We start from the raw sequence: 15655 nt of genomic DNA, 5'->3' as shown, positions 1-15655 counted from the left end.
ACGGCATTGACAGATTGCTTGATGACAAAAGTCACTGAAACCCTGCTTGGAATTTTCCATCAAGAACAAAATATTTTCAGGAGATGAAAAAGACAAAAAAAATAACACCCTTTCAGGCTTAATTTGCGGTCGACGTATCTGCTTCCTTAATGCAGAGCAGCACACGCTGACAGCTTTATTACGGTTTAAATAAGAGCCCGCCTCGAGGGATTGAGCTAATTCTTAAGCAGGTGATTTACAAGTAGATGTCCACCAGACCGTGAAGTCACTTTTCTTGGCATCAACGTTACATTAAATTTTGGCCGTTCCCTGATCAGAGAAGAAAGCAGCAAAACACATGAAAAACTTGACGACTTTGCGTCTAACTGATAAACGAAAGACAAGAATCTCAGGCAAAAAGCCAAATAAAGGTGAAAGGTGTGGGAAAAATGTTCAGATTCAGATTCAGATTCAGTGTCAGTGACGAAACATAATCTGTTAAAGACAAAATACTTAACAGCTGCTTGGGAAAGAACAAATACTTTATCTTTTGATGTAAGATACCCAACAGTCGTTACATGGGTTCTTTTACTTGCAGTTTAAGTGAAGTCATGATGTCCCTGATGAGTAAAAACCTTCAGCAGCTGATCAAAAGCGAGTCCTCTCAGTGGCATTACAACAAAGACTATCCACCACATGCTTCTCTCTGCGGCACTCATATTTAAACAAGTGAAAAATACAGTCAGCCAGGCAGTAAACGACCATTTACGGAGCAGAAAAAGCGACAAAGGATATCAGCTTTAAAAGCTACCGCTGTGGCATTAATGAAATGTAAAGACAGCGCTACAGTAAAACTATAGCTGTGAATCCGGTGCCAGGCTGAAGGAAGCCAGGCAGAAAGAAATGACCATCTTTCTCGATTAATATTAATGTGAAGTTTATTGTGCGTATTATTTCAAATTAAATCATGTCAAACTCATTTAAATTAATACAATACCAATGACTCATTATGCCTAATTACAAATATTAATGGAGTGCTCTCACTCACCTCCAATTTTAGCATTATAGGCCACACCTACACCACAAACGCCATTGTTGGCTGCAGCTGCAACTTCTCCGGCACATCGAGTTCCATGTCTGGGAAAGAAGAATGAGAAAATGAAAGATATCAATAATAAATCAATCCCACAACAAGCAAATGGATGCTAAATGCAGTCAGCATGCAAATTCCTGATCGGCTTTGGGCTTTTAAACAAGACTGCAGCTGAAGTGGTGCACAAAAACTCTCCCAGAGCCAAGAGACAAACGTGAACCCATCAGTCCCTTTTGTAACCACAGCAGACTCGTTTATCTGCAGTAACAGTGGGTAAAACTTTATAACAGCACATCAAGCTGCCACTTTAGTGGTAAAGATGATACACAATTAGAGATGTGAAGGCCACAGATTAAAAACTGTGCTGGTTGGCTGTTGTATGAAGCAAGTTACACCGACGCTGCAAAAAACTAAATGTACCACAATCATACAAACCCACACAAAAGACTGAAATTGGGTTTTATTCCCCAAGACCATGAAAACCCATTTTCCCATTTTTTCATCAACTTCTTTCAAAGAACAATGGGCCTTTGGCAGTTTTTATAAAGTTTCCTTGGAAATTTCCGCCTGTGTGCTGTTATCTTACAGTTACAATTATAGTATATAGTTGCAAGAAACAAAGGAAGTTTTATAGTTGGAAAAGGTGATGTCATGTGTTTCTTGAACATGGAGTTCTTAACATTTGTTTCAGCAAGTGATGACAGTTTTGGGAATGAATACGACCAAACATTCAAAGGAGCAACGATAAAGCAGACCAACTCTGAATAAAGGGCTTTAAACGTCACAGTTGCTTATCATTAAACCAAGTTTTATATCAAGTTTAACAGTGTCTGCTCTTAATAAACCGGTTTGTTCATGGCTGTGTGGTTTTATACATTTCCATTGATGACAGATTCTGTTAGAAGTCCGTACAAAATGCGAGATCTGAGTACTTGTGAGAAACCCTGAAGACAGAATATCTAAAAAAATCCTCGTCTGTTAAACACAACCACTTCAGAGAACTCCTCTTTTAACTTAAAGAAAAATGTATACCACTAATCTTTACTCCTGTGACACAGGCTTCAGGGTTACTTGAGAAAAGGCTCTTCCAATGAAGGAAAAAAGAAGAAGACTTGTCTGAACTCTGTGGATAAATAAAAAGAAAAGTAACTTTACCTTGACAGAAACTGGTCAGGGGCCATCCAAATGAATTCTGAGACGTTATGGATGTACTTGAATAATTCACAGAAAAGCTCATTAAATATTTCTAGCAGTGTTGAGTTTCAGAGATGAGACAGGTTTCCTATGCAGCATTGTCGAACTGTCAAATACACCAACACTTCACAAACAAAAAACACATTTCCTTGATGTTTTTGTCTTGCAGCAGTGTTATCAGATTGCAAAAGGATGAAGCAGGATGAGCATTTGGCATATAACACAGGTCATTAAGTTTGTCTCCTGATTACAGTGCAGATATCTGATTAGAAAGTGCACAGTTTCCCGCCCGTCTCAGAGGTGCCGTGTGAACGTGACTCGAACAAAGCCAATTACGGTCAACGGGGCTGTTTTAGATGAGCACTTTTTGTTCTTCAGACCTCACTGATGATGAGGCCAACGTCTTTTCACAGGGTCAGTGGACGGCAAAACACTTCCAGCTGGAATCCTGATTGGACCCCGGGGCTCTGTGATATATAATCAACCAGCGAACGCTAAAACCTCTAGTAAAGATGAGCCGCATTATTGTAAATTCTCCTTCTACTGCTGAAGGGAAAAAAAAAAAAAAAAAAAAAAGAGCGTTTGTAAAATTTCACCTATGATGAGATGATTTGTTTCATAAACTGAGCTGTCAACAACTACAAGCGTTAAAGTGAACTTTAAATGAGCAATCAATCTGAACCGACAAGGCTTATTTTTCACAGAGTTTTATGCTCTTACACAAGGACCTTAGCACATATGGCAGTGTGAAATACCTCACAGAGGCAATTAAAATCATATCATTCCTAACAAGAGGTTTACCGACAGTTTTAACAGGAGCTAATTTCATACTGCATTAATACCAGCACTCGATGATGATCTGACATCTCCCTAGATAATAATATACTATATGTTCTTATGGGAGAAATTTGTTTGACGGGGAGGTGATTTCTTAGCAGTACTTGCAAAGGGGCAGGTTTTTTGTGATAAAAGTAGCTTGAATCAATAAAGAATAAACTGGGACTCAATTCAATAATCAACAATTAATTAATGAAATAAAAATTTGAAGATAAGAAAGGTTGGTTTATGAGAGGCACGAAGCACAGCCCACAGTTTTGGTTACACAGACTCCAGATATGGGGTATTTTATCCAGCAGGACATGTCTGTCTGCATGTGAAGTGATCAGACCTTTCAGTGATTGCCCATTGTTCGTTATTTAATGAGAGCACTACAGAGGCACAGACCCGCCCGCTCGCTACGTTTTAGCTTACAACTGTGTGTCTGACAAATGTCTGACTTGTTTTACAAAGCTCTTGAACACAAAAGCAGCTGTGTAATTTTGTGCAGAAACAGTGAAGAGTGGGTGCTGAATGATGGGTTATTGATCAACTTAAATCACACAAACAAAAACCCCTTAATATCCCTTTGTTTTCTACACTGCAAAAGCTTGAGTGAAAAGACTTCATGCTGATGGGAGTTGTTCTCTTCATTGATCAGGAGAGCTGTTCATCAGTGCTAATGAGGCATAATTCAGCGAATGGCACTTTCACAATTAATGTACCCATTTACCATAAAGCAATCATCGATGAGATCTACAGTTGAAGAAAGAAACGTCAAGATCTGCACACCAGTCTCCGTTTTCACGAAAAACTTCCAAATTTCTATGAGTCGTGTTTTGGGGAATGACACGAAGAGTATCTATATCTTATTTGCCTTTAATTCCCTTTGAGTGTGAGACTACTGAGGAGCACTGATTTCAAATGAGCACAAATTGTTTTGGTGTTCTTCAACAAGCAGGCTACAGTGCGCGGAACTACTGACGACGGCCAGAATCACACAGTCAGTTGTGTGACCAGCCAGATGGCCTGTCCCGAAAAACAACGAGCCTGCACGTTGTAGTTGCTCTTTAATTGCTCAGAAGCTTTATGAGTGAACCGTCAATGACCTTTAAAAAAATAAATAAAATTGCATATCTACACAATAAAAATCTTTCTGGCATCAAGCATCAACTTAGAAGCCTTGTCAAGAAATAATTAAACAGCATCAGAAAATGAATAAATGGAACCAATAACAAAAACTAAAATCATAAAATCCATAAAGTGTAGCTGCTTGAAGTTCAGCTCAGCCTTTCAGCAGTGCATTCACAGCCTCACCTGAATCAAAAGGTATAATCAAGTATGAGCAAACGACAATCAGTAGCTCTAGTAGTATTAATTGCAGTCCTCGATCTGAATGTAGGTTTTTTTTTCCTTCCACGGAATCATAAAAGAAGGATTCAGACTCTGCAAGGCACACATCCTCAGACCTATGAGCCACAGATGAGATGCCAGGCAGAGGATTCAGCCAAGGCCGGCAGGGTGAACACAGAGCCAGAGGCCTGAGAAGTCATTTACAGAGAAGCTGTAAACATCAGCTGTTATGAATACTATCTGCATGTTCGCATGCACATGTGTGCGTGTGTGTGCACACGAGTGAGTGATTGACCTGGATTGAATTCAGCTAAAACAGTCAGAAAGCTGAACATATCCTCACAGGCGCAGACATGCCAGAGCAGACAAAAGGGTTTATGATGGGGCTACAATTTTTTCTTTCAAATGTCCGTGAAATTAAATGGTTTCCAAGGCACTTTACTGAATGCTTCCATTCTATACCCATTTAAAAAAGATTGGGAGAGATGTCAGAGACACAGCAAGATGCGAGGTCAGGAATAAGTGTAGTTGGAAAATGAAAAAAATTCATTTTCTGCCAGAGACGTGGCGAGACAACTAAACACTTTAAAAGCTGTGCAGCCGCAACTCAGAGGAAGACAATCGCAGTAAATAAATCATTTGTATGTGAACTGGCGGTTGGCAAAAGCAACATATTCTGAAATGTAAGCAGAGGACAAAAGACCAAACAGGAACACAGGCTTAGATAACAGGCGGCTGAACTATTCACTCAACCAATGTGACCTGCTTTATCTTATCAGAAGGAGCACAAGGGACAGTGTGAGGTAATGCTTTTATCTCTCCTCCTCAGGACAAGGCACCAAGTCATTGTGCAGACATGTCATAAAAGACAGTCCCGTTGGACACGATCCAATGTAACCACGGACCATACCAGAGTAAAAACACACGACACTCGCAGCTTTCTACAAAACATTTAAGAAGGTTAAACATAGCTGACATTTCAATACATTTCCATGAGTGAATGCACCCAGAATGCTTTGAGGTTCGGTCGCTCAGATCACAGCAGTATGAAATGTAAAACAATAACACATTTAGTGAAGTACTGCACCTGGTCGCGCACTCGTGGAATACTCATGGCAACGTGGCATACTCGTTTTATCATTTATTTTGCAGAAGGCTCTTGGCCAAATGCACAGGCGAAATAAAGCCCTTTAAAGTGAGTGTCTGTGTAGCATTATGTGTTATATTAACGGTTCAGGGCGGGTTTGAGTAATAACAGTAGGGCTGGCTCAGTTTCTGAGCTACATGGAACAAAGCGGGTGCTGGTTTGCAAAATTGGACTTGCGAAGGACTGGCATTTGGCCTTTGTAAAGAGAAATGATGCAGGACACCGGTGACTGCAATGAGATCTAGTCATCAATGGTTACTCAAGACACAAAGCAGGACGCCTTCTCATCAGCTAAAACCTGACACAGATTGAAGATGATTGTTTGTGATCCAATCACATCAGATTAAAAAAGAACCCAGAATGTTACTGCAAATGAAATAGAAGGTATAATGGTTTATACCTTTGTAAAATCCTTTCTTCCTGACCCATAACAAATTGCAGTATCTTTTTCACTGAAATATATTTTTAGTAACTGGTTGCTATTGCTGTTGGATGGTTTAGGTCTAACCATCAGACTGCTGTAGATGTTTGGCTGTTAGGTGAGTGTTGGATTCCCCCAGTGGCTATGTCGGTGGTAAAATTAGACAGTTGTATTGTGCGGAATTAGAAATGGCTGGTTGTTGCATTGGAGTGTCAGATTCTCAGTCAGAGACAAAATGGAACATAAAACCTCGCGTGGAAGGTTTTCAAAAAGCTTGTAGCTCTTACTGTCTCAGGATAACCTGAACAATGTGGACTCTGTTCTTATCCCTCTATTTCAGGGAGGCTATTCAGCAGAAGCACGTGGTTCATACAGAGGAGTTAATATTTCCAGCAGTTTCAGTATTCATGTTCTCTCGGTCACTGTGACAAAGAATATGCTTGTGTACAAGTAGCTGATTAGTCTCCGTTGGCAATGAAAACCGGATGGAGAAAACACAAGCTGACGAATCACAGTTGTTCCTTTCTATGTGCAGTGTGTGGTTACATGTCTGACTCTCTTTTCCAATATCTTTTTTGAATCTCTTAATCTTTATTTATTTTTCAATTATTTATTCATTTATTTATTTTTTTTAAATCAGGGTTGGTTCATCTTTTATTTCCTCTCTTGTATCATTATAAATTTGTCCTTTGTTCTGTAAAGCACTTTGGGCTGCAGTTCTGCTTGAAAGGTTCTATTTAAAGCTGAGCTGAGAAAGCAGAGTTGAGACAGGTAGCAGCTTAGCTCAGCAGTAGTGACAAAACAGTGCATGGACCATAAGCTCACAGCAATATACACAAAAAATAAATAAATAAATGTACAAATCTGAATAAAAAAAACATTTACAGCTACAAGTATTTGCCTCCTAAATATATTTAATTTGCTTGATCTCATGAAACAGGACCGTTTCCCCATTGTTTTTACGGAACTTTTGTCATATTTGAAGGCAAAATCCACTTTAAAAGAGGGGCATAAGGAATTTGGCAGCGTATTTTTTTTTTAAAAAAAGAAAGAAAATTGTAAAGTTTGTGAGAAAATAGCCCAGTTAAAATAAAACAGTAAAGACTGAGAATCCTGACATATGGTCCATAAACTTATGAAACATAAAAAATAACAGTTTCAAAGTTCTCTTGGTATCTACACGGCATCTATAGGCTACTACAATCGAGAATGACACATTTTAGCGTCCAAGCTGTAATAACATACTTGCTCATACAGTATTTGGAACAGAAATATGTCTGTTCACGCAGAGATTAATTATGTTTATAGATAGTAGAGCGATGTGGTGGCACATACACACCCATGTAGTATTTATGTTGTGTTGTATAGAGCATGTGTGCTAAAAGATGCATCACCAAGTGTGACTAATGTCCAACCAATGCTGGGCTAAAACGCAGGAGCTTGGCATAGCTTTGTTGGTTTATATGTTTTAAAAGGGACTGAAAAGCGGCCGGTCATTGTAGCTGCCAAACGGATTAAACTATTTTCTGCTCTACTCAGCTCAGCTGTGGCCTCAGGCAGGTCTGTTCAAATGGTTACACTGGAGAGTCAAGTGGAGATTTCTTTATTACACTGGCAAACGCAAAAGTTCCATCTCCAACGTTAGAAAGATGATTTGATTCGATTTCTAGTAACAATTACTTCAGATTTGAATGCTTTTTATTTGGGTAAACACAAGTTAAATTTTCTGCTTACCCACAGTGTTCACTTCCTCTGTTCATCAAGATGATGGGCGGAAAGTTGCACTCTAAAGCTGGTTTCAGACACCAGAGAGAAATAGATATTCATAGACACAGTAGCTGTTAAATTCATACCTACGGGCAATTAAGACTCATCAGTCCAGCTGATTTGCATGTTTTTTGAGGGAGGAATCTCTTGTGGACCTGCAGGGGAAAATATCTAGGTCTATAGAGAGGAGAGCCAGAAATTTAAATGTCTCTTAGTTTACTGTGAGGTAACACAGCAATAGCTGTGCTGCTCTAAAAAAATAAATAAAAAAAAAAAAAAATCTATTATCACTCTGCTGTATGGAACACACAGAGAGAAGGAAAAATAAACTCTCCTGATGCAGCTTATTGTGTCCATTTCTAAACAAATTACATAAAGTCCTCCAAGCAGCGAAGCATGTTTAAATGATTTCAAATGGCTTCATATCAGTCAAAGTAACTTACTAAGGAAGAAACAAATGGCCCACCATATAGAGGCATGTGTAAACAGGGCTATCTTCAAACCCTGCAGACACAATTGCTTTAACATCCCATTCATCAGGATCCAGTCAACTGGGCTGTGGTAATATTGATTGACTCTGGGTGATCAGTAATGTCTTGCACAATGGGGTTCAGCTCAGGACTGTCACCTCCAATCACGACAGACAATACCTTACTAAAATGTTAGAAAAAGAGCAGCTTTAAATCACACTGTTGCTTTCTTTGAGAAAAAAAAACAAACCCTACTGCAAGTAAGCAGAAAGAAAGAAAGACAGAATTTGCATCTAAAAATGAAGTCGACGCCAACATCCCCTCCAAGACGTCTGCCTGGCCTTAAGAAAAATAAACAAGCTGCACCAGGCAGAGTACACAAGATGGAGGCAAACTGAATTAAAGCATGCAGGCTTGACGAATGATGGCAGCTTAGTAAATTATAATGAAAAATGTTGTGTAAATGGCGTAGAGCAGTTCTGTGCAGCATGCAATAGCCAGAATAAATATAGAATTTTTTTTTTTGTGATATACCCTTTTTTTTTTGCTGTCTCTTCATTCACACTGGAGTGAAAAAGTAAATGCAAAAGTCTGAGAATACCTTTGTAAAACTGTATAAACGGCTGAGACTGACAAATGAGGTCCCATAAGAGGGCTCCAAAAAGTTTAAGTTACTGATGCAAAGTTTGACTCGCTGTAGGAGCATCTTCTACTCGTAACGGTGGCGGGAGGAACACATTGCAATAAAACGTGTCTATTTTCATAAAATACACTCCTTCAAACACTAAGATAAAACCATTTCTTATGTTACAAACACTTGGCTTCAGGAGATGAGCGTTGAACGCGTGAGGAATTTCAATTCGACAGAATACCGTGTTGTAAAAGGTGTCAGAAGCAAAAGCAACAGCACAGTGCAGGCGAGACCTGCTACGTCAAACACTGTTAGAGAGCTGCTACAGCAGAGCAAGCAGGAGTTATGTGTCCTCTTTCATTTGTGCACTCCTTCACTCTGTTTTGTCCTGCATCAACCCCCTGTGACACAGATTTATTGCTTCCACAGTCTTAGATATGCATGCAGTGTGTACAGCAGGGATGTGGTTTTCCCGAGGACAGCAATTTCATTTGCATTCACACCCTAAAATAAGGTGACTCCAGACCTTAGTGACTTGTCATGGACAAGGACAGAGCATCTGCAGACAGGATTTGACCTGTCTTCTACTTTCTATTATTTTTTAAATTGGAATTCAATTTGGACTGAGGTCCGTTTCGTGACTACCAAGAGCAGACAAGTTAAACATTAAATTTCTTTTAGACTTTTAGATTTTCACAGCATGACTGAACGATGTAAGACATAATATGAGTAGTTTACATGTGTAATCAAAGGGAAAACACAGAGGGAAGAGTTCTATTAAAGATTTGTTCAGATTTCTTTGGCCTGTAAATTTAGCTTTTCGTTTAAATTTCACATTTCAGAAACAGTTCAGAGCACGAGTTACTTTATCTATTCTTTCATCAATACCTTGTGGATTTGTTTATTCAGAAACATGCCTGTATCATTCCTAATTCACAGGGTTGGATTAAAAAAAACAACAACCAAAAAAACAAGATTGTCACCTCCTCTTAAAAACACAGCCATGAAATGCAGGGGATGCCCGCTCAACCTCAACTAATGTCACAAGGAGTTTAACAATAGAAAAGTAAGATGTGTGTTTTTCTGCAGCAAGTGATGCATTTACCTTTTTCCAATTCCCTGCCCTTCTGCTGAAGAAGCACTTTCATGGTCAGCAAAACAAATAGCCATGTGCCATGAAGGACAAAGCAATTTGTTGAGGCAAGAGAAGCGCACAAACTCTCTTCTTGTTGTATCTCAATGCCACCATCCAGATTAGACCCTGCACCTTCTCTTTTAGCCTTGGCTGTAGCCCGCATTAGTATTCAAGAGATGCGTTGCCTTAAAATAAAGGCCACAAGGTTGTTTAGCATGCCAATCACTTTCCAATAAAGGCTGTCACTACACTTCTATGTAATTCTCAATCAATGGATCGCTGTGAAAAATTCCCAACAGGAGCGAATAGCTCTCCATAGGAAAGTTAGAAGGACAGAAACGGTGAGTGTTGTGGATTATATCAGAAGAAGAGGGGGTAGTAACTCAATGAGCTAAACTGTTTGGTTATTCTTACCGCATGTGTTTTGAGAAAAGAGAAGATAGGCTACTTGCCTACCAGAAGACATAAGCAAGTGGCCCGTGACTTCATGACTCTCGGGAGAACAACATAAAACTACCTGTGAAGCACAGGTTTTATGGTTTGGTGTTGCTTCGCTGCCTGAAGGAAGGGCAGCTGGCAGTCGTTTAGTATTTGTACACAAAAAGAAGCCTGTTTAAACAGGCTTTTTAAATGTGGGTATGCCCCAAAAAACAAGCTGATTAAAACCTTCCCCACTACGTGTACCCAACAGGTTGAGGAGTAAAACCAGCCCAATATAGTGTGTACAGGTGTGTGAAAAGTGTGTGACAACATGAGAGATGACACTGCACTGAATGCTTCAGGCTGTGTTGGGCCACAGCTGGTAATTAAGCTAACGAATGAAAGAACGAACAAACAAACAAAATCAATAAATAAATAGATTAAGCACATTGCCTGTGGTATGAAATGTGCTATATAAATAAAGATTGATTGATTGATTGATTGGAATTTTTGTCCATTTCTGATGTCACAGTCGAGAAACGTGTTTCTGATCTTAAAGCAATACAATGTAACTTCTCAAAAAGCCCACTATGGAGCTCCCCCTACAGGCTTGGAGGTAATGTACGGTTACACTGTCGTAAATACAACACCCTTTCGCTTTCACGTTTCACGTTTGTTGACGAACCGGCGAGGAGTCAGAAGGTGCAAGCTATGTTGACCGAGAAGGTAAGAGTAATCAAATGTACCTGGGAGCGTGAGAGGGGTCTATTTGTTTTTGCGGTAGGTGTGCCAGAAAGTCGAAGTACTTCCGCTCAGCTCCCGGGCCGGTCCAGCAAAGTTACATAGCGCAGTTTTTCCAACTCAGACCCCTGAAGGGCATAGGAGACAGGCCAATCGTAATATTAAAACTCATTCTAGCCGCACAATTTTTTTCAAGCTGTTATTTTAAGGTAGAAATGTTACATAGTATTGCTTTAAGTTAAAAATCTGCAAGACAAACCGAATATTGTGTTTTCTACTGATGCAGACCTGAGCTTAGGCAGACAGAAACCCGTAAAAACTGCAGTTGTTTGAGGTGGGACTTAAAGCTATTTTCACAATGCACTTTAAATAGAGAGATGTCAGTGGAAGATTAGGGGCTTTTTTTGGCCAATGTAAAAAGGGCTTTGGATTCAACTGTGTGCATTCTTCATCATATCAAAAAGTGATAAAATAATTGCCATCTGTCCAAAACCAAAATGGACATTTCAAATGGACAATGATCCTCAACACATTAACAAATCAATGTGTTATGGAACTACCTGGTAAAATCTGTAGTACATGCAGGACAATCCGCAAACAGAAATATTGCTGAAATATTGCAAGAATATTGTTGCAGGGGAAATAAACTGTAAATAATAAACAGTGGTGTGTTGGTAAGAACTGTTGACTCAATGCAAGAGGGCTGCCGGTTAAAATCTCAGCTGTGTGGAATTTGGATGTTCTCCCTGTGCATGGGTGGATTCTCTCTGGGGACTCCGGCTTCCTCCAACAGTCCAAAAAACATGGAAATTAGGATGAATGGTGATTCTAAATTGACCGTAGGAGCCAGTGTGGTCATTTGTCTATGTGTTGGCCCAGCGGCAGACCTACAATCTGTCTCTCGACCGACGGCAGCTGGGCCGCAGCCCCCTATGACCTTGAATAGGATGAAGCTGGTACAGAAAACGGATGAATAATGATCCGATGAATTAAACCTGGTCATGAAAAATTGAAACTGGGAAATTTTGAATGAAAGTGTATGACTGAAAAAGAGCATTTTCCTTGAGGCTGTCTTTAAGTGCATCACCTTCATCTGAAGGAAGTTTATAAACACAGGATGGAAGTTGGTCTGTTACGTGAAAAACATAAAGTGACAATTTCCAAGGGATGAACTTATTTTATCACATGATCAGCTTACAAAAGTGCTGTAATAACAAAAGTGTTTTTTTTTTACAACACATAACATAATTGTTTAATTACCTTTTGATTAAAACAAAATAAAATACTGTGTTCTATTATCTACATAAACAATGATCTTTTTTTGACTTTATATCAATTGTGTTGATGACTTGGCTTTAGTTGGTTCAATTTACTTTAATTAATTTAGTTTTTTGTTTGACATACTTTTCAATGCACTGACTTATGTCTAAAGAGATATACTTTGACAAAAAAAAAAAAAAAAAAAAAAAAAAAAGTCCTTCTGACAATAATATCAAGATAACGGTATTTTCCATGCTGCACAGCCCCCTCGACACTCTTTAAAGGGTTTTGGAAACAGTTCTGCTCTATTGGCAGGCTGTGGGCAGGAGGTGAAATCAATCCCGCTATCTTCTGCTCTAAGCCCAGTCTCATACATCTGTATCACACTGACATGGAGGTGGAGAAGCAGACAGGTGTACAGAAAAAAGGACAAACATTTTCATGATTAACTACAAATAGATCACCTGCATGACCATACTTCAACCAGCCTTCAACTGGGCCTGTGCTCCCTTTAACAATAACTGTCAACTCAAGATAGAGAATCTCCACGGAAAAATGCCTCAGATGAAAATTCAGAAATCAGCACAAATGAACCGGCCTTCGTGACTCTAGAAAACAGCCGCCTTCCAATGTCCTCTGCTTTTGTTGTCCTATGAATATATTCATATAATCGCATTGTGAGGGAGTTGGGAGCATTACTCACTGATGGCCTTTATTACCCTTTGTTGATTTACATAACTCAGAGGATATAATTTGTTTAGTCACTCCAAACACCTAACCTCCACGCAGCAGACACAGAGACACACCCTTGCTTTTCATTACATGCCTGTAAATTGATCCAGATGAAAATAATTGCTCTGGCAACACCGCAGACAAAATAAAAGGAAAGTGTGTGAGTGCAAACCTGTGCACTGTGTTTTTATCATCAATTCATATGTGGGCGCTCTGCAGAAATAGCACGGTGCCCTTCAGAATCTTAAGTGAACCACAGTCAGGGAGTTATCCCCTCCGACAGTATTTTGTTCCATCAGGAGGACAGAGTGGGATCTGCCATATACACTAAGGTTGCTTTGCATGGCTGCTCAAGCTGCAGATAAGGACTAGAAACAAGGCGTCTGCTCAAAAGCCGCTGACACCGACACCTTTCAGGATAAAAATAACCTACAGATGAATATATCATATTTCAATAAGGACAGGAAAAACAAACACTTCTTGTACAACAGAAGCAGCTTAAATGAAGTGTGGATGAATGTTGCGAAAGTTGAATGAAGAACAATTCTATTTTGATACATTTTCTACTGTCTCTTACAAACTTTTTTCAGCTAATGTATCTTCTCCCACTGATCAAGTGCATGCTAAGCAAACCCAAAATTGAAGGAAAAAAAAGGAATACAAAAAAAGTTGATTGCTAGCGTCCTAGAAAAGATAGACAGACAAATCCCGCTGTGCATTTCAGAGGCGGGAGCAGCTTCTGATCTGCTCCGGGGGATCCGGTCTAATGCAGAAGACCAGAGCATTTGGAGAGATGGGCAAAGAGGAGGGGATCGATGTTTAGGATTCATCTTTGCTGGCGCTTTACTGTTGCACCATTTAATTGGGGCAAACATGCTTTAATGTGATCATGAAGGACTGGAGGGGGAGAGCATGAAGGAGAGCACCGGAGGCAAATGAACACGCATTGTATGAGCTCTAAAATAGTGCCAATCAGGCTGGAACGGTGGAACCTTAAAAGGCTGCTACAGCAGCTGGGCATGTGTACCGATTCAAGGAAAAAAGGAACAATCTTTAAAACACTCTGCTGAATTACTGCACCAGTGCTTTGAAACTTTACATAATCGGTTTCTAAATGTAAATGTCAAAGGCAAAGCACGGGCCACTACGTGCATAGACTTGCTTTCACACCAGAGCCTGTCAACATTAATAGGAACTTCAAGCTGAGTGGAAAATAAAATAGGTTGGATATGAGTATTTTGTTAGAAAGGACAAGACCTTCCAAACAATTTTCATATCAATTTCATGAAGGCTGCTGCTGAAATACCTGTTCTCATTTCGCTGCGTGTATCTTGGTTGGGGGTCAGTATCGCCATCATTAACGTCATAGCTTGCCTCAGGGTCCTAAGAGAGACATGAAAAAGGTTAGGGTGTTTCTTTAACGTTGCGGTCCCCATAATGTATTCATTTTGGTCAGAGGGATATCTGTAACTGTAAATGCTATTTACAAAGGCAAATAAGTATGCTACATTCCCCTTGTGTTTGTGCTTTCAGTTCAGGGGCATGTGTTTGACACGACAGAGAAAAGAAAAGGACTGTTTGCAACTGCCTTTTATCATTCATTTTTGAAAATGCTGGCACTGAGTCTATGAGAATTAAACTTGAATCAAAACAACAGATGTCAATAACGCTCCTTGTTAGATCGAACCGAGAGTTGTACAACAAAGCACACTCAACACTGCTGGGGTTTCTTTTTGTCTTTAACTGATTTGACAAGGCCTAACGCTTCAGTCAGAAGTAACGGCACACACCAGGCTTTCCGCTTCGCAAGTGTGATTTATTGCGTCTACCCCAGGTTGTTTTGAAGAAGAGCCAAAGTGTATGAAAATGTATTGGGATAAAAATAAGACACAAGAGTAAAGCTGCCAAAAAGTTTATCATATAAACTGATAAGCTGATAAATGTACAGTAGCTTACCACTCAATATGCGGTTTGTGATATTGATCGCACATAAGAGCTCTTAAATTTCAACCGTGACGTACTTAAATACAACACTCAAAACATGTGTTAAGCTCTAAAACTGTTCTGTAATGAAGGATACTTAGAAATCATTTAAGTTTTTGGGGTTTTTCTTTAATCAAATGGAAATTCTATGTGATAAATATCATTAAGGTCATAGAATTCTTCCTATTTTTTTTTCTGTTAGATTAAATAATATAATCATAAAACAGATATTGCCTCAAATAATTTCAAAACATATTTATATATGTTCTCGGTACCTAAAATACTGAATCCATATAGGATCTCGTAGTAATGCCCCAGTTTGTGTTGCTTTGTGGCTGTTATCAGTGGCATTATTAACAGGTGGTTCAACAGGTCAGCAACACAGACTCTATCTAGAGATTAGAATTATTTAAATATGGTTTGCATACATAACATACCCCCATAGCTAATAATGAATATCACTCATACAAAGTGAGATAGATTGTAAGAATTAGTAGAAGGGCGGTGGTGCTT

At 39.3% G+C, this 15655-nt stretch overlaps 1 protein-coding gene across 2 annotated transcripts in view; it reads right to left on the bottom strand.

The window, feature by feature from the left end:
* furinb (furin (paired basic amino acid cleaving enzyme) b) overlaps window positions 1-15655 on the bottom strand; it is a 95439-nt gene that overhangs the window by 19776 nt on the left and 60008 nt on the right. For both annotated transcript variants that reach the window (XM_075469553.1, XM_075469554.1), the window contains exons 6-7: window positions 14466-14542; window positions 1028-1116 (exon numbers count right to left, since the gene is read on the bottom strand). In XM_075469553.1, the coding sequence (XP_075325668.1) occupies window positions 1028-1116; window positions 14466-14542 (166 nt within the window). The remainder of the gene's footprint in view (window positions 1-1027; window positions 1117-14465; window positions 14543-15655) is intronic.

This window comes from Odontesthes bonariensis, chromosome 7 (genome assembly GCF_027942865.1).
Source record: "Odontesthes bonariensis isolate fOdoBon6 chromosome 7, fOdoBon6.hap1, whole genome shotgun sequence".
Taxonomy (NCBI): domain Eukaryota; kingdom Metazoa; phylum Chordata; class Actinopteri; order Atheriniformes; family Atherinopsidae; genus Odontesthes; species Odontesthes bonariensis.
The sequence above is the reverse complement of the archived record's forward strand: the minus strand, read 5'-3'. Positions and strand labels throughout refer to the sequence as shown.